This window comes from Lutra lutra, chromosome 5 (genome assembly GCF_902655055.1).
Source record: "Lutra lutra chromosome 5, mLutLut1.2, whole genome shotgun sequence".
Taxonomy (NCBI): Eukaryota; Metazoa; Chordata; class Mammalia; order Carnivora; family Mustelidae; genus Lutra; species Lutra lutra.
In genome coordinates, this window is record NC_062282.1 from 33,603,001 (window position 1) to 33,622,794 (window position 19,794).

Below are 19,794 nucleotides of genomic sequence, written 5' to 3' on the forward strand. Positions count from 1 at the left end.
ACTGGTATATCCTGGGTCATAAGCGCACCCTGGGTATAAGTGTGGACAAATGAGAGCTATCAAAAGAGGCATAATCTGGGCACACACCCACCCCTTGGCCAGGGGATGAGTCTATAACCAGAGGGATAACAGATGCTGGGCAGACTATACTAGAGCCACTTCAAAATCCAAGCAAACTCCACGCACCACTGGGAAGCTACTTAATGTATGTATATCCTAAAAGAATGTAAGATAAAAACAAAAAAATACATATTAACACATGAAGTCTATTTTTATAGATAAATGATTGGCTCTGACAATAAGTAAAATCAGAATTCATTTAGGTAAACATTTCATTTTTTCTTTCATGAAAAATGGTATCTGTTCTTTGGTAAGATAAAAAGAAAAGCGACAACTTCATTGAAGCAGTAAAATATGTGAACTATTTATTGTTGGTCTTTCCACCAGTCTCTAGTATATTATTCCCATAACTGGTCACACTGTTCCCAAACAAGAAAAAAGACAATCACAGCGATCTACAACAGTTTCGATTATTTATGCTATTTTTAAAATGTGTTTAATATCCATGGAACTCTTTAATCAAGAATATAAAGTCATCTACATAGGTTCTGCCACTCAAAGTTGGGAACACACTTCAACCACATTATCCTAAAGTAATGGACTGGAATGATAAGCAACTAAGTCTGCAAATATAGCAACCATCAATAACATACATTTTTTCAAATTATAATTCTAACAGATATGTATTATTCTCCTACCTCACAAATTCCAATAAGAGTCCTTTTTGTCAGTACTGGGAAAATAAGCTTTCAATCCTGCAGCCAGTCAGTTAAGACTATTTTAGATAGAGAGTGTGAGGCCAAAAAAGCCTCTCGCCTCCAATACCATACATGACGCAATTATAGTCCTACCTGAAGAAAAGTGAGTTTAAATGATAACTGTCTCCTAAACATATGCATAAATTCCTATCTCTGGTGCCAGAGCAATAATTATATTGCACTGTTTATGTGCCTACCTCTGTCTGGAGGACAGCTGTCTGACCCGTCTTTAGGGAGCCTGGACTTTTCTCCCATTTGATACCCAGGATGCTTAGGATACCCCCTGAGGCACCTGGGTGGTAAGGAGGACTGCTCTGAGGACAAGTTCCTTACAAAACCTAGTCCCCCATGTTTATTTTCTAACAATAGAAGTTCACTGCTCTTCAAATCCTGGATGCTCATCAGTATTTCCTCTATTTTGGTAAAGCTAAATAAAATACTTTATTCAAGGAAGTAGCCTGGGCAGAAAAAAGAACAGTGTTCTATAGAAAAAGGCATTCAATATTTAGAAACTTTTCTGAACGGAAGTAAGAGAGCCTGAAAAGAAAGAAAAAATTTAAATTTTGTTGTTATTGTGACTGGACTTATGATAAATTATCCCACAGCCCCTCGTGCCCAAAGAGGTCATCTTGGGTAGCCCACTGGGCCTCAGTAACATAGAGAAAGCCTCTTAGGGATCTCTCTGGATACACAGAAATACTGCATTATTTTAAAATGAGAAAGCTGACTAGATCATTTAGGTTTACAACCCTCTTGTCATAATAAACCTTGGTCTTTGGCAAAGCACCGGTGGTTGGTTTATAAAGGCAGCTTCTTGGTGGGACATCAGCACCAATAAACCCTCTACCCCTTGGTCTCTCCCATGAACCAGTTACTTCTCCCATACAGAGATATTCCTTTTTGCCTAACTGAGCAACTATTTAGTTATAGGAAGTGTGGGAGGAGAAGGGATGCTTTAGGGAAAGAAGATACAATCACAAAATCAGAGGCTCTAAAAGAAAAGTCAGGGGAGGCCAAAAGAAAAACATAATCATTAAGACAGCATTGCTCCTATTCAAAATTCACATATCATTCAGGACTAGGTACAATATGCTGCATTGGGCATACTCTGGGTGGAGTTATTTTTCTCCCTCATTCTTTTCTCTGTCAGGATTTAGGAGGAAAGGCACATCAATGAAAGTCTTCCTAAGGGTCCATCCTGGTACAATTTAATGTACCTACCACAAAAGATAAAGATAAATCCAATGTGAGCACCTATTTTAAAGATAAGCCTTCTTGGCACTTATAGAACAATTAAGATAATTATATATATTTTTTTTTTTCTTTTAAATTTTTATTTATTTATTTATTTGTTGCCTTTCATTAAGATGTCATAGCACACTTGAGAGAACAAAGTCTATATGGCTAGGTACAGTGGAAAATGCTTGAAGAAAACTAGTCAAAAACTACATGAGACATATAATTACGATTACTGATACCCTTTCAATGAAATCCTATGTGATTAAAATGAAAAACACACAGTCTAGGACAAATGTCTATTTCACATTTCAAGTTGTGATCTGCTGCATTGGCATGAGTTTTGGTGAAACCTGGTAAAAGAAAGAGAAAAAAAAATGACCAAATTGTTAAAAAAAAAAAAAAAGCCTCACGGCATAAGCATCTCCAAACTTGAAGGATGTTGGTAACAAACAGCCTTGCCCTAGACATCACCTAGAGTTTCCTCATTATTTTCCATTCTAAACCAACAAGACAGACAACTCTTCTGTTCACATTTTGTGTATTTAGTAGTTCTCAACCTTCTTGCACATTATACCTCCTAAATTAAGGATCATTAAGATTCACAAGAAAGGGAGTGGAAGAGGAGCAGACAGAGACAATAAAGGGTTCAGATAATCAAGCTCTCTACTGAATGGATCACTGAGCTCTGAGACTGATACCTCTGAGGCTACTTAAAACAGAGACATAGAGTAAGGCTCAAGTCTCAAAATGGTCAAAATAAGTCCCAGTCAATTCATAATTTTGTTAAGAGACAACGTAGTCTTTGGATTAACTGGATACATATTAATGAAGATAAATATGATCAATGACAACTTTTGTCAGAAATTTCAAAATTAGAATGGAAATGATATAAAGGCAGTAAAAAGATTCCAAGTTATTTTTAAAAAGGAGGTAACAGTTAGAAATATTAAAAATTGACCATAATTATGTTCAATGTACAGAACAGTACATGCATTCCTAGAAGCCCTGAAGCGGAGAAAAATGAGGACAGGTCTACATTTAATGGGAGAGCTGGTGGCAGAAACCTAAACAAAACATAAGTGGTTTGGCTTAATTTTGACTGATCTTTCAAGGTGCAATGTCAGTACAGATGTCATTCAATCTGGCAAATATCTATTGAGTCCTAGTAAGTAACAGTGTCCACAGAAAGCCAGGAGGGGATGGATATTAATGATTCTTTGAGCCCCTCAACAATGAACCGATGGAAGTGGGCCTAGCTGGCATTTTGCCTTCCAGAATAAACAGTTAATATTTTGTTAAATTAATGAACGAATGAAACAAAGATTAAGCTTCAAAGAAGTAGAGGTTCTAACTAGAACTAAAGTTTTAATAGAGGTTAAGACAGTATTAAAAATAGAAGGAGTAGGCAATTATTTGGCTTTGATGAGGTTAAATATTTTTAGTTCATTTATAAATTGTTTCTGTATTAACTCTTCATAATGTCAAGAGTTAATGCCCCCTTTTCCATTTTTCTACTAAAAGAATGACATGATCAGAATAAAAAGGATCGGTATGGCTTCATATATAGCTTAAAATAAATGACAGCTCATTCAGATTTGCTAGTTCCAAGAGCAGATACATAATAATAGACAAAATAATAGACATATAATAAATAGACAAAAATCACAGCCCACATGTGGATAGATCTTCAACTCTACTGAAGAGAATAAAAGACATATGGGCTCTGTGTATTTTGAAAGTGTGTCTCACAAACAACCCATTTTCTTTTTTTAAAACAACAGAGCATCTGCAGAAATAATTTAATGAAATAAAACTGTTTTGGGGGGGGAATCACATCCAATAGATGCTTTGTAGCATTTCCTTTAAAAGGAAACTGGACACCTTAATTTTATAAACTAAACATCGGATCATTTTCCTTGGCATATTGACCCTGTTTGGGGCTCTATTATTTATATCCTCAATGTGGACTCCGAGTTCTATAAAAACAGAAAAGAAGCTTATGCAGATTGACTTGGCCTGTCTATTTTTATAATGAAAAACATCTACTAAACCACCATTTTCATCCTATTCTCTCACAGTCTTACCAACATGTTAAGCCCATGCAAGCCGAAGCAGATTTAATCTGCCAAGGTGATCTACAGGGGGGCACAAGATTATATGATTTAAGTGTAGAAGATAAGCCAACAATTTGTCTGCCCAGTCCACTGAAATCCCAATGGTATATACTCTTTAATTCTGGTATAATGCCAGTTCATAATAGATACTGAGTGTAAATTTATTCAACTTAGCAAAAAGTATCTCCAGCTGCCTTCTTTCAGATTTCACTACAAACATATAAATACGCGGTATTCTTATTTAATTTTTTGCCACTGGTGGTTTAGGTGTATTCCTGCCTGGAGAATAAGACCAAGGCTCTTGGGAGTAGAAACTATACCAATTTGTTCTATTTTATTCACATTTAACTCAGTATGGGATATAACTGGATGTTTTAATAAATAATCATGGACGACTAATGACCTCTGGAAGTTTATTTGACCACATGATGTTCAAATATGGACTCAAATTTTTTTAAAAATTTGTAATTAAAAAATAAAAACAGAAGGAAATATTCTGTTTCAAAAAAGGTCCACAGACATTTATGGTAAAGAAAAAAACCCCCTATTTTATGTAACATAAGCATGCATTAGAAAAGAAAGAAATGAGAAACTGTTTGAATTAACTACTCAGTGGAAAGAGAGACTTTGGAGATAATGCAATTTAGGTGGTGGGATTTCCCCTTTTCTTTCTATTTTGGCCCATCAAGTAACTGGCAGTAAGTAACACACAGACTGATATACAGAAATCCAACATTTTCATTAGCTGGTCACAGCTTTAATATGAGAAAATGTTACCCAACACATTTTCAAAATTACTTTGACCTAGGTTTTTACCCTTCTTAATTATGCAACAACCTCGTTGTCTAACTATTCCCTTCTAGAATGCTTATCTCCAGATATACAGTGAAGACTGAGTGGGCCTTTTCTCAAGAAGAAATTTTGACTGACTGACATAAAGTCACATAGAGAGTAAAATGCGACCTATGCAGTAATAACCACATGGAATAGCTTCTGAAGTATGACATGAAACACCTTCTGAACGATCAAGAAGTGTTATCCTCAATGTGCTTTTATGATTACATGTATTTTATTGATAACCCAGCTATTAAACAGAACAAGTTATTAATTAGAGCATTCCAGTCCCTAGCATTACGGAAAAACAATTGTCATATGTGATTTCATCTGTCGGGGTCTAAAGAGAGCCATTGATCATCAGATCCTCAAAAGTGGGTCCTTTTGTTGAGACGGTTCAGCTGCTACCACACATTGTCATTTTCAGGACAACAGGAACATACAAATTAACATTTTATCTCAACGCCCTAGTTTGGAGGAAACAAGATCGATCACAGGGACATGGGGAGTTAGGAGAAGGCAGTTGGGGGAAATTGGAAGGGGAGGTGAACAATGAGAGACTATGGACTCTGAAAAACAATCTGAAGGGTTTGAAGAGGTGGGGGCGGTGGGAGTTTGGGGGAACCAGGTGGTGGGCACGGACTGCATGGAGCACTGGGTGTGGTACAAAAACAATGAATACTGTTATGCTGAAAATAAATTAAAAAAAATGATTTAAAAAAAAAAGAGAGAGAAGGAGGGGTGATATGGTAATAAAACGGAAACCAAGAGGTATTTTTTGGTGCATTGAGACAATGGAAACTTGCACTTAAAAAAAAAATAAAAGTGCAAAAACAGTAAAACTCCACCTTGTCCATCCTGACTTATCTACATGAATGAAAAAAAAAATAATAACAATAAGGGTCCTTTCTTTGCATACTCTCTTTTGTAGCCAAGAACTGAACATGATGTGGATCTCAAAATTGTTACCCAATGAAGAGGTAAATTTATTCACATAGGGAAAAAATATAAAGAAGAGCTGATATGTAAGAATTGTTTGCTTTTATCAACGGGGTAAGGAATTCCAAATAGTTAAAGTATGAACAAATCTCATTTTCCCCCCTGAGGTTATTGAAAAGCTAATTAAAGATGTGCTTTTTGTGCGAGGTATTGCTGACAGACTTCTTTTTTCCAAAGGGAAATTCAAGAAAGGTTAATAGACAAAGATCCTCATACAGTACCAAAACAGTTATATGTGGATAGTGAATTATGCAGCAGAATTGTTTTTACAGGAATTTGTTATGCACTAATAGGTACCAGCCAAGGAAGAAGAAATCTCTGAAATCTACGCACGATTTCTCGAATAAGTTTTGTTAAATCACTTTCTCTAGGATGGGTAGTTTCAAATTTCTTCCCATTATAAATATATTTCATTTTAACTAGTAAATCTGTTCTTGAAAAGGTATGTGAGAAGGAAATTCTTTTCTTTCAGTTCTTCAGAGACATTTTACCTTTACTTTTGATTCACTTCCAATGGACTGAGCCATCCTCTCAACTCCCATTAGGTAGGTGATCGGTGATTCATTAACAAGCATTGGCATTAAAGGGTGATTATTTATATTATAGTACTATTCTCTTTGTTTTAAAAAGAGATTTGTGGGTTTCTTAAATGTATACTCCCCTGACATATATGTGCTTTGTAAGTCTTAGTTTTTATGAACTAGGTTTTTTTCTTTAAATGCAGGATACACCTATTTTGTGACTATCAGTCAGTGTCAGAGCTCATCCTTCTAATATGGTCCATGGATAGAATAATCAGGCATCAAAGTTAATCAAAGAGAAAGCCATAAGCCACAGCTGGGTTTAAAACAAGGCAGTATCATTTTTCCCTGTGTGGCTCACATTTTAGAGTTAATTTAGTCTAGCCACACTGATAGGTAACCAAGAACAAAGGATCGCAAGGGACTTTATAGAAAGTAGCTTAGAGTTCAAACTCCACCTTCTGCTTCCAGCAGCCCCTGGTGGTTCCTCCCCCTCCTGCTTCTGACTCCTGAGCCAAATGTTGGCTGGCCATGAGTCAGAGCCCGCTCCTGCTCCCACCTGCTCTCATCTGAAGGCACTCTCCCTTTTCACTCCTGTTCTCTGTAAAGGTCAACTCCAAAAATGATCACAAATTAATGGTTCATGTCCTGTAAACACCCATTAATCAAGCTCATGATATAGGACAAGTGGCTGGATTTGTTCACAGAAACACTTACTGCAAAATCACACCCAGTGCTCTTTTTTATGTCATCCACGGTCAGGCCTTCCCAGAGTTCAATCAGAGTCAGTCCTTTTTTGTTGTCCACATCAAACACAGCCTGTCAGAATCAAGAAAACGACAATGACAATTTCTATCACAGTAATAATTTTATAACACAAAACAGAAATAACCTCTCGAGTTCTTAAAGGAGAGACAAGACCCAGGACAAAAGACTCTGACAATCAGCAATGAGAAAATGTCAACTCTAACGATTATATTTTGGTGAGAATAAATGCCAGCTCCCTAATCGGCAATTAGCTGTGGAACATTGTTGATGCCAGAAAATAAAGGAGTGTTGACTATTGATGGCACTTGCCACTTTTGTAACCAGTTGTTGTTGTTGTTGTTTAACTACCTTCCTTTAATTAGGTCTAACACTTATGGTCAAAATTTCAATTAGAAAATGATAATGATTTAAACAAAGAAAGGAATGAAGAAAAGTGGGGATGGAGGAGAAATTTGGAAGGCGAATGCACAAGGATGGCGGGGAAAGCTAGTCAACGCTGCTGCGTAAAGAGTTACAGGAAATAAAAGAAGGCAGGCACTTGGAAGTCCTGATGAGTAACTGCTGAAAGACCCCCAGGTAAGTATTAAAACTTTGCCTTTAAGTCCTGTGAAGACACACGGGTGCAAGAGGCCAGCATGAGAATCCCCCTCTGGTATGCACCTCAAATGAAGATGCTTGTGTTTGGGACAAGTACGCAAAGACTAACCAGCGCTCTAAACATTTCTTTACAACATTCTGGTTGGTAACAACAGGTGACGGTAGTACCAATTGGTGCAGTGTGACCTCAGCAGGCACACTCAATCTGCCATATCTGATTCAGAGTACCTGTTGTCACAATGCAATACGATAACCTGAGTGGGAGGGACCAACGAAGTTATTTAGTATAAACTCCCACTCAGGAAAAAACATTCTTCTGAGATGCTCACTGGGGCTCTGCTGAGAAGCTTTCTGTGTCAGGAGGCTCACTTGGCTCGTGGCCAATTAGACTATGGCCAGGAAGCTCTAACCGTAAGAGCCCTCAACAGCTTCCCTCTGTCACTCGCTAGGTCTTTGAATTGTCCTCCAGAGCAACAGGACTACTCTCTTTCTAGGCTTCCACAGCTAGTTTCATTTTACCCAGACTTAATGTTTCCCATATCTCTTCCGTCCGTCCTCCAGATTTACCTTACATTCAACTATTTTTCGCAGGCTGATCTTGATTTTCAGTTAGCTTGGAAATCAAACTCTAAATTGCCATTTTAAATACACTCCTGCTTAGAAGACTAATATGAAGATACAGCCACGTGAAGAGGAAAACCCTGGCTTTTGAGGTGGACTGGAAGTGAGCTCTGCCACGTGCTAGCTAAGTGGTCTTTGGTGAACCTGTCTTTGCAAGTACACATGGATATCAAAACACCCCACTTCCCAAGATTGCTATACAGGACAAATAAAATAAACGTACTCTGAGCACCTGGAATCATGCCTAAAACTCAGAAGGGGCACCACACCCGCACGTTCATTCCCCTTAATAGCTTAACTTATTGTCACTTGTGTGTGAACTCAAGTCAAAGTCCCGAAATGCTTATTAATCTCCAGTTAATTGATTTTTTCCCCCATGAGCAAAACATTAAGAGGACGAGTAATACCTGCATTCTCTGTTTGATAAATTCACAGATAACTTGGTTGATTTTACTGAAAAAGAGGATTTAAATTTTGGAGGAAATATTCTGCCAAACATCCTTTTCATTTACACAAAAAATGTTCCTAAAAATACCTTTTTTCAGCAGAAATATATGTTTTGAGAGGGCAGAAAATGGTCATTTAGGAATGTCTGTGTGCTGCATTAGATTATTTAATTCCAAAATGACAACTTAAAATTTTTTTTAAATGGATACTTTTATTTTGCAGAAAACATGTCTGGGGCATTATTCACACTGATTTTCCTTCCCTTGCATTATGAACAGCTATAAATTTATCAAAATGGAACAACTTTTTTTTAAAAAGGAGCCTCCAGATTATGTTATTAAGAATAGGCAGGAAAGGGATTTGAGGAGAAGACAAGTGTGATATCATGAATATAAGGCTTCAGTGATCAGGGAGAGAAAATCTATGGCAAACTGACTTACTGCTTTTAAAAACTTTTAACACCTTTATCAAGCCCTAATTAGCTCTCAAGGTCGTTTACTAGGAAGCCAGCATCTATTATTAAAATGAAGGAAATTTACTTTTGAAATATTTAGGAAGATTCCATTTAGCAGTATAAAGTATAAACAAAACCTTGATAAAAATGGGAGACTCCATTACAGATAAAGCAGTTAATCATAGCCCAGATGCTGTCAAGGAAAGCATCTTTCACAATCTCATTCTAGCAGCACAAAACTAGGAAATCAGGGTCAAAACATCTCCAAAGCCTCTTTCAAATGGCAAACCAATGGAATTTTCCTTAGAAGTTGAAAATGGAATTCTAGTCCCATATCTGCCATGGCAGGGCTGAACACATTCATCGCCCTTAATGGCACTGCATTCTAATTCACTCCTTCAACAAAGATTTATTAAGCACATACTGTATCTAGAGCACAGGGGTAAACATGCACCGTTCCCTTCCCTGAGGTTCCACAGCTGCCTTTCACTCTGCCCATTTTTTGCTATCATCTACAGTACAGGCTCCAATTATCCCCACATGCTAATGATGTCCACAGGTTTAGTCCAATACGGACTTCCCCTCTGAGCTCCAGATCCACATCTCTATTTGTTTACCAGAAATCTCTGGAGGGGTGCCTGGGTGGCTCAGTTGGTTAAGCATCTGCCTTCTGCTCAGATCCTGATCTCAGGGTCCTGGGATCCAGCATTGGCATCACATCAGGCTCCCTGCTCAGGGGGAATTTGCTTCTCCCTCTGCAACCCCCCACCCTTGCTCATGGGCTCTCTCTCTCAAATAAATAAATAAAATCTTTAAAAAAAAAAAAAAGTCTCTCACCGGATGTTCACATATTCAGGAATAATCAAACCGAGTGTGTCCAAACTGAACCCATTCTCTTCCTACCTCCCACTGCTCCTCCCCGTCTCTTCCCACAGTCTGGGCTTCCTGAGGAAATCTTAGGAAGCACCTCTGCCACAGCAGTCATATTCAATTCGTCATCTCGCTAGGTTGGGTCCATCTGGGTCTTTCAGATCTGTCCTTCTGTCCTGTGGCTTAAAACTCTGATATTTCTGGTCTAGATCACTGTAGGAGCCCTCTAACTAGACTCTGTCTCATCTCTTCTCCCCCTACTCTCTTCTTCTTTTCAAAGTAATGGATTCTTTTCAGTAAATCTTGTCACCACAGTTTGGGAGGGGCTCAAGAAGTGGTAAGACTCAGGGAATAAATGGTGAAGTAAAATATTCTGCCCTTTCATCCAACTTCTATTCTCTGTAAGTCATCTTTATGGAATTCCACATAAACAGTCCTAGGGGAAGGCATCATTTAGAACAGAATGCTTTTCAAATGTGGCTCTGTAAGATATTATGAACCTCCCCCTCACAGGGCTGCTTTAGGGCGCTTCTTACCACACCCTGGTGAGGGGCAGCAAACCAGCCAAATGCCAGGATGCTATCCCTATGGCTCTCGGCAAAAGGAACAGCACCCAAACCAGGCCTGATACAGGTAATTTTGTTGTTTCGCTTTAACCAAGTTATTGAATCAAAACGATGCCCTCCTAACTCACACTGCAGAGAGTTATGTCATTCCAACATTCTAGGTTCGTATCTGGGCCAGAAAAATGACTACAGACAACTGTCAGTGAGGCTGCTCTCAGATCTGAGTCATTTCCAGTTGTGCCATTAGCCAACATTTTCTATCTAAGAAGAAAATCAAGAGAAGCACGAACATGGCTGGTGTGTTCTGAAGTCCACCTTACAAAAAAGAGCTGAAAGCATGCAAGAACCACAGAACAAATTTCTTGGCTCACTGTTCAACTTTCACTGCAATTTGAACCCAAATGATTAAAACCCAATTTTGGCTGACTTTCTCAAAATGAAATCCAACAATTTGCACTTGTGATTTGGGAAAGCAAAGAAGAAAGGTAGGAATGATTAATATATTCTTAACTTTATATATATCATCCATCTTAGACATCTTAATCGTCCAAGTAAAAGGATGAATAAAACTTTTCTTTAGTTAAACATACTGTCAAAAAGTTACCAAGGCCAGCAGTTCAAGTCTGTATATGGGTATTTCCAGAGTAGCATGCTAAGAATTCTACATTTAGAAACATTAAATTGATGAATTATCCTATTCAGTCTACTCATGGATTAAATTAATCCTATGACTACGAACATAAGAGTTTTAGAGGGTAACAAAGCAAAATTCTAAAAATGCTTATAAATTAAAAAAGTGGTGGCAGGCATTAGTGGGAATAAAAATAGACACTGTACCTTTTCAGTAATGATGCGGTTGACACATTGCTTTCCAGTCAGTGGCAATGTACATTTCTCCATGATTTTATGTACATTTCCCTGTTTTAAAGAAGGAATATCAAAAAGAGTAGTTAGGGACCAATTCTTGTTTAGAAAGAGAATAACAAAAGGACAAACAGGAACCACCAGAGAAATTGTCTCTTAGGTACAAGCTGTTCCAAAATGTTTGCACAGTCACACTTCTGCTTTCTTTCTGGAGACAGCTTCTGTCCCTAAAATAATTTAGGAAGAATACCAAATGAATGACCAAAGTCATACATGATTTAGTTGGGAAACACCTTGCCACAAATTGGACTTCTCAAGTCTCAGTCCTCATATCCCATAATGAAAAATTTCACTTCTAGTGTCCTGCTTATTTTTTCTCTTTCAGGGAATGGTCTCCTTGACAAACACGAGCTATTACTCACCAAGGAAAGGAAGCACACATAAAACACGAATGTCTAATACCCTTTTAAAATTAATTTGGTTTGCTAGAAAAGTAAAACATATGTGAAAACAGCAGTGCCTAGCCTCCCTCCCTTACTTTTAGACCTATTCTCAACAGGAATCCACTTTATGTTATTTTTCTTAGCATTCCCTATCTCTACACATTTTTCCTGTTACCTCTTCATTTTTAAATATTGTCTTTACCACACTCTTTCTTTTTTTTTTTTCTTTAAGATTTTATTTACTTATTTGACAGAGACTGCGAGAGAGGGAACACAAGCAGGGGGAGTGGGAGAGGGAGAAGCAGGCTTCCCACCAAGTAGGGACCCCGAAGTGGGGCTCGATTCCAGGACCCTGGGATCATGACCTGAGCGGAAGGCAGAAGCTTTAACCCACTGAGCCCCCAGGCACCCCCTCTACTAACTTCTTATTATGGCACCTGAGGACTTAACTCTCTTAACAAAATCCCAGCCTCCTCCATCATCTGCAGTTCTTCAGTAGAGCTGTGTCACAATTCGTAGTTAACTCCGTGGTTAGAATGTACATGGTTCTGCCTAAATGACCGTGTCAAACTGTTCACTGCCGGGCAAGGCAGTGTAGTCCACCACGCTTATATTCACATGCCCATACAGCTATTTGCTTTTTCTGGTGTTTGTCTGAGCCTCAGTTTGCTCATTCGTAAAATGTGTGAGCTGGCTAAAATTCGTATTTTTTTCAAAGTTTCTTTTAGCTACTGTCCCCTTTCTTCAAACATAAAATAAAAAGGGACTAAAAGTAGAAAGCAAGTAGAGGGTTGGGCAAAGTCAGTGAAGAGGAGTGGGAGGTACTGGCTTCCAGTTACAGAATGAATAAGTTGTGGCAATAAAAGACACAGCGTAAGGAGTATAGTCAATGATACAGTACTAGCGATGTAGCAGTGTCTCAGGACAGATGGCAGCTACACCTCTGGTGAGCACAGCATAATGTACAAACTTGGTGAGTCACTGTGTTATACACCTGAAACTAAGGTAACACTATGTGTCAACTATACACGCAAAAAAAAAAAAAAGAAAATAGTGGAAAGCAGGTTTTCCCCACTCATCTCCCATCCTCCACCCCCCATCCCCACATCCCAGGTGTGGAGGTGGCCTCTGGGACATGTTGGAACACACTTGAAACAATAGCTCTGATGATCTAACTGACTACAATTATGATTAAGGTCCTTTCAAGTATCAAGCAACAGGAGCTTAAATTAGTATTTCCCTTGAGGCTGAAGGCTACCCTATCATATTCTAGATCTTCTATTTAAAAAAATGGCAAAATGCTTCTATTGCTTCTTTTTGGATCTGAAAACACCCCACATGATGTCATCATCTTTAGCCATCTGACTGTTTTACTACTAAAATATGTACCTGCTACCTAGTTTATCTTTCTCTCAGGATTTCTGCTAGACCAAGTATATAGTCTTAGGCAAGGACTTTCAGATAACTAAGATTAATTAAGAAGACTTTGCTCCTTCATAAACTGTCAACTCACCAATGCACCAGTAATTAAAAGGTTTTAGTATACGTAACTCAGTGCGTGGCATAAAAAGCATTCAGTATTTTTTTGAATAAATGAATGGGTAGGAAAATGGAAGATCTACTGGGAATCCCAGATGGATTTCAAAAAGCCAAACTGTATTGCTTTAATTTAATCAAAATGAGTGTGAAATACATATAAAATGGACAGACATTATACCTTTAATAACAAGTTATATGCTCTGGATCTTACTGTATAAGAACATTCATAATTGTAGAAATAAAAACCTCATTTTCACTTAATTTTTAATGCTCTATTTTCCCTTCCAGTTTCAAAGAAAGTCTGCACGTGTCAGAGAAACTTAATTAAAGAGCTGAAATTAATGATGAATATTCAAGCTTGTACAGTTGTCAGGTCTCCTTACATTTAATGTAACTCAAATAAGGCATGTCACAGTGAATTGCGGGTCTGCCTGGGAACAAAGTGAACAATCTGGGGGCCTCTGAAGAACAGCTTTTGCAGGGAGCTCTTACCTTGTTCTCATTTGAGCACGATCTGCGTCTGGTGTGAAAGAAACGACTTGGATTTTCATGACCAACCAACTCCATTTTAGGAGGAATCAGGAATTTCAACTGACAGAATTAACTGTGTGCTCCCAGTAGAGAGACCTTTCATAGACTATCTGCTGTATAAACAGTATAGTGTATGGGTAAGGGTGTGGACTGGAACCAAAGCACCCGGGGCGGGGGGGGGGGGTAAGTCTGGTTCTGCTCCATGCTGGCTATGCAAAGTTCCTGGGCCTATGTTTCCCCATCAGCCTTACCCCACAGGGTTATTGCAAAATGAGATGCAAAAAACGGATTCATCTCATGTTAAGTATCTGTCACTTAACAAGTGCTCAACAAATGTTAGCTACTATTGTTTATACAAAACATATTTACATTTCTACCGTCTACCAGGAAATTCTTTAGGAGCTCTTAGGTTCCAATATGAAGTTAGACACATAATTGTGCAGAAAATGGTCTAACCACAATTCCTAAAATCACATATGGCTGACCTAGGAAACTGCCACCAAGTGCATTCTTGCAGGGAGAACAATGTTGCTAAAGGATTCCATTCACATTTAGCTCCAAGAAACAACACAGATCAAGGAAAAAGAGAAAATGAGAGACAAAAAGATGAAAGAAAGTCACAATTTCAATATTCAACAACAGGCTAGCTATGAAGCCAAAACAGGACTAACTCCCACTTTAGTCCTCTGTTCTAACCATGCCAGGCTGAGCCTTACAATGTGGAATGGCAGCTGCACAGATTAATGATTCACAAAGGAGGAACAAGTGCTGAGTTTCTAGCATTTAAAAATAAATCCTAAAAGAGAGATGCAGGATAGTGCGGTAGCAAAGAACACTGTCTTAAGGGTCCAAAGACCCATTTATGTTTTTCTCTTGCATCTGCCTTTGAACGGTCATTTTGGTCCCTTCAATTCTTAGTGCTGTGGTTTCCTCTACAACGGCCTCGTCTTCCTTACCTGATCACTATAGGAATCACACAAAATGTTCTGAAAGTGCAGTAAACTAGGAGGAGTGGATCCACACACAAATACTGAGAGTCAGTGGGGTTGGTGCCTCCTTATCATTCTGCTTCTTTCTATCTTTCCTCATGAAGAAATGCCAGAAAAGGCAGAGGAATGGATACAAAGTGTAGCATTAGAATGCTCTGACTAGCCTCAAGGGCTCGTGATTTCACTTAGCCCTTATATTTGCTAACTTCGTCATAGCCCTGACAAAGAGCTTAAATCTCTTTCCCCCACCTGCTTCTCCAGTTTTTCTCTTTTCCCCCTTGGTCACTTACAGGCTTCATGGAAGCCCTGGGAAGTCACCGTTTTCTTTTTAAATGATTTAGTGTCTCCAGTACTTTCTATCACTTGCTTCATGGTGATCTCTAATTCTTTAGATAATTGTGTGAAATCCTGCACCTAAATTCTTTAGCAACAAACAACTCTGGTTAAATGATAATAAATCTCCCTTGTTATCATGACGGTAAGCTTTATGTTATCACAATGAACTTAATCCCAAACAACAAGCTCTCTTTTTCTCAACACAATGATTTTTGCATTTTATAGCAGCATTTTATTCACCTGAGGGAATGGAGCATGCATGTAGTAAGGTTTTGCTTTACATAAAACATCATTTTATGCCCATCTTTTTCTGTTAAGTGCTTTTTAAATGTGGCTGCAATGTATTTCTTCTTTCAGGAAACTTCCTTGGGAAAGCCCTAATGATTAAGTACAGAAAAGGCAAATTCTAGAATTTGGTTGCTCCTTAAGGGATGGAGTCTTAAGGCCTTCATTCATGCTACCTGAACCACACTCCACCACAGACTCCATCACCCCACATTCAAGACCCCTAGTCTTCAGGACATGGGGTGTGAATATTGTAATTCTGATTGAAGAACTCCAACAGAGCTAGAGCTGTAAAACACCACATGACTGAGCTTCTAAGGCCCACCGGAGGCTGCTGTCTAGTCCCAAGATAGGTACTTGTACATTCCCAACATCTCTGAACCCACGAGGAGAAGCAAAGCTAGCAGAAGTCTGTGACGGGGCTTACAAGACTTGGGGAGATACGTAAAGGTATGATCAAAGGGAGAAGCAAAGACATCTCAAGACTGCAGTATGAAACATACAAATTTATAAGTCAAGAGAGGAGCTGAGTGAATTATGGTTACTCCCCCTCTTCTGCCTACTCAGTCCTAAAACTGCAAGGCCTGCATTAATGCACTGAAAAGAGGCACTACATAAGCTAAACTTGACAAGAGAATATTCAATACTTCGTCTGCTGGCACAGTGAAACCTAGGACAGATCTCTCTCTGGGTTTTTGCCGAAATATAAAAGAAGCCTGAATGTCACTGTCCCTTGCCTTTCCTTCTCCCCACTTGTCTCGATACTTAAATTAAGGGAAAAAGCATCTATAAACATACACACACAAACACACACCTCACCGGGAATGTGGTATTACAAAACACATGGACTGTCAAATCGCTATGAAGATTGAAAAGAAAACACAGAAAAGAAACATGAAATTGGCTAACTAAAGAAAATCAGGATATACAGGGTAAAAAGACAAGATGCTATTATTCACACTGAGTTTATACTCCTGGGTATTTTTGGCCTTTACACAGTACCTATTTGGCAGGGATTCCAATAATCCACAAAGGGCTTGAGCAGAAAGACTCAGCTAGCTCTGAAGTAGAGAAACGTTGCTATTACAAATGGTTTTTATATGTGGATGTAATAACCATTTGTGGTTACAGGCACATTCTCAAGGGGAAGGCTAACCAAACGAGATGGTACATACAGCAAGGCATTTCCCTGAAAACAGTCTTCAGGGCTTTGAGATTTTAGAATAGAAGGCCATTTTTCTTACATATAACACAAAAATCTTTATCACGGCCTTTTATTTTCTCTCTAAAGATTGCATCCTATGATCTCTAGCCTAAGAATGGCACAGCCCAGGCATGAACAGGAATGACTTTCTCTTTCCATTCATGAATTGCTGTTGGACATCAGAAAGCTTCTCTGTGAGCTAGTTTTCCTTTTAAGAACTGTGGATGCTCAAAGCCTCAGAATTTAGAGTTATTAGCTTAATTAAATTTCTATAAGACCATTTTAAACAGCTTTATTGGTTGTTGGACTGTGTTCTGCTTTTTTTCTTTTCCATTATAAAATTTTTCTTGGCAGGCACTTCCATCATGAATGGAGAAATAAAAAGGGAAAACCATGTAAGGATTTCTATTTTTTAAAGGTAAATATTTTTTTCCTAAACAGATCCTAGCCACAAAATAGTCTCATTAACAAATTATAAAATATTGACAAGCTTCTTTAAATGAAAAAAAAAAAAATTAAACCAGCTGAAACTGTGTTAATTATAAATTATTCCAACAAAGAAATACTTTATTTACCTTGGATACTTCTCAATGCTGCTGAAAATTAATCCAAGAATGTTTCTCAGGAAATAATTAAAAAAAAAATCTTTCACATTTGTTGGCCTTTGGTAACACATTTGGTCCAAAACAAATAGGACTAATAAACCTCATTTACTTTATATAATTCCTCTCCATATAATTCCTCTCCAACGTAAAACCACATTCAAGATTTCTATTTTGTTATCAGATATGGATTAGATGTAATCAAAACCTTATTCATAAAGACTTATCCCCAACATCCTAACAATATAATTATGATTCTTTTCATCCTTTCAGAATCCAGACCTCCTACTGTAAAATAAAATCTAAACCTCTTTCAGAAAGAGGGCTTTCATTTATGTTCTCTAAAATAGGTACCCAAGCTTTGCTTGTTTCCAATAAATGACAACGATGACTGAATTTCTCTGCTTTTGTGCTCTGAATGTTATACCCTTAGGAAATATTTCCAGTACACAATACTGAGAACAAAGCACTTTCTTTTATATTGTTAGTGGTAATGGTACCTGCCAGACAAAAAAGGTTATTAGAAAAAAAATGGGGGCCCAAAGGCAGGATACATGGATTCTCAGCTTGTTTTTGCTCCTAATTGTGTACTTGACTTTTACAGGAATTTTCAACCTCTGTGGCACTGGGTTTGTTTTCCTTTGCAGGGGAAACAACAAGACCTTCCTCATAGGACCATTATAATGATGAGATATGGAGGCAGGACTTGTGAAACGGCTTTGAAAAAGTTAAAAGTGCTCTTACATGTTCAAAGTCTCAGTATTATTTGAAGAATTAACGAATTCAACAAGTATTTATTGAGTCCTAATGTGCATTAGACATGATACTCTTCAGCTCTTAAAATGGACAGAGCCCCTTCCTTCACAGAACTTATATTCTGGTGGAGAAGGTGGTGAAGATCCATCAGAAGGTGGTGGGGGGACACTTTTGTTTTATGGAATAGTCAGGGGAAAGCTTCTCTTTGAATAGAAACCTGAGTGAATTGAGGGAGCAGGCCAAGCGGGTATGTGAGTAGAGCATTCCAGGCCTCGAGAAGAACAGTTATTTTTGCAGGTAAATGTCTCACCAAAGCAAGGAAAGCCTTAGGGGAAACTTAAAAAGGGAAAGTGATCATTCTGAAACCTGAAGCTTCCAGAAAAGGGCAGATTTGGATGAAAGTGGTGCAGAGTGTGCTCTGGTGAGGATGCAGCCTGTACACTATAATGAACACAAGCTGGACCAAGCTGAACGAAGCTCCCGGCTCTCTCCACACCCGGATAAGTTTCTTAACCTGCCCACATCTCAGTCTTAAGAGGGGCACTGAGAAGCTAATGAGATTCAGTATGTGTAACGCCAAGCACAGGGCGATGTGCCTCATAAGGACTCAAACTGTTACTACTTTCCTTCATTTTCCTGACAGTTTTAGAGGGAAGAAGAAGAACATATCAAGAGGCCTAAGAAAAAAGGTAGCTAGACACCAAAAAACGGCCTAGGAAGAAGAATATAGTGAAAATATTTTGCTTTTGTAAAAAGCTTTAAGTAGGGATTTCTAATTAAACATCTGAAGAACCATTTATTTTCCTGTTTCAGAAATTCTGGCTGAGATGAAAGAAAAGACTTTGGAAAAAAAGGGGGGGGGGAGAGAATTTGCTAAATACAAGTCTAATGTTTTGAAAACGAATGCACAAAAATAATCTAAAATGAGGTGGACTTCAACGCTTATGCATCAACATTGAAGTAACAACAAAAAGGAAGTCAGAGAGTTTTCTCCAAATTAGACATCATGTTCCAGAAAAGATTTGGATTTGATTTGCATGCTTGGTATCCTTTTTGCCTCTGAAATGAAGTATTCTTTTTTTTTTTTTTTTCTTCTCTGAAATGAAGTATTCTGGATGCTTTTGCAAGACATCTCTCAGAAGTCACCTGCATTGGTTTCATTCTTTTGTTCCATATTTATGCTCTTCTGCTTCCTTTCCACTGTTTATAAAACAATTCATGATATTTTCATATTTATTACAGTTTTCACAACAAAACCATTTCAAGGAACACATCACTCTGTAACAGAACTCCCTCTTGGGAAGCAAGACAGACGCGAATCTTCTAGCTCTATGCTCTCCCACGATGCTGTATCTCTAAATAAGAACAGGGCAACGGATGTCTGGGTGGCTCAGTTG

The 19,794-nt window shown here is 38.2% G+C and overlaps 1 protein-coding gene across 2 annotated transcripts in view; it reads right to left on the reverse strand.

Annotated features, from left to right (window-relative positions):
* Positions 1 to 399: 399 nt before the first annotated feature.
* OXCT1 (3-oxoacid CoA-transferase 1) overlaps positions 400 to 19,794 on the reverse strand; it is a 343,538-nt gene continuing 324,143 nt past the window's right edge. For both annotated transcript variants that reach the window (XM_047730975.1, XM_047730974.1), the window contains 3 exons: positions 11,686 to 11,766; positions 7,243 to 7,344; positions 400 to 2,407 (listed from right to left, as the gene is read on the reverse strand). In XM_047730975.1, coding sequence (XP_047586931.1) covers positions 2,366 to 2,407; positions 7,243 to 7,344; positions 11,686 to 11,766 — 225 coding nt within the window. In that variant the 3' untranslated portion in view covers positions 400 to 2,365. The remainder of the gene's footprint in view (positions 2,408 to 7,242; positions 7,345 to 11,685; positions 11,767 to 19,794) is intronic.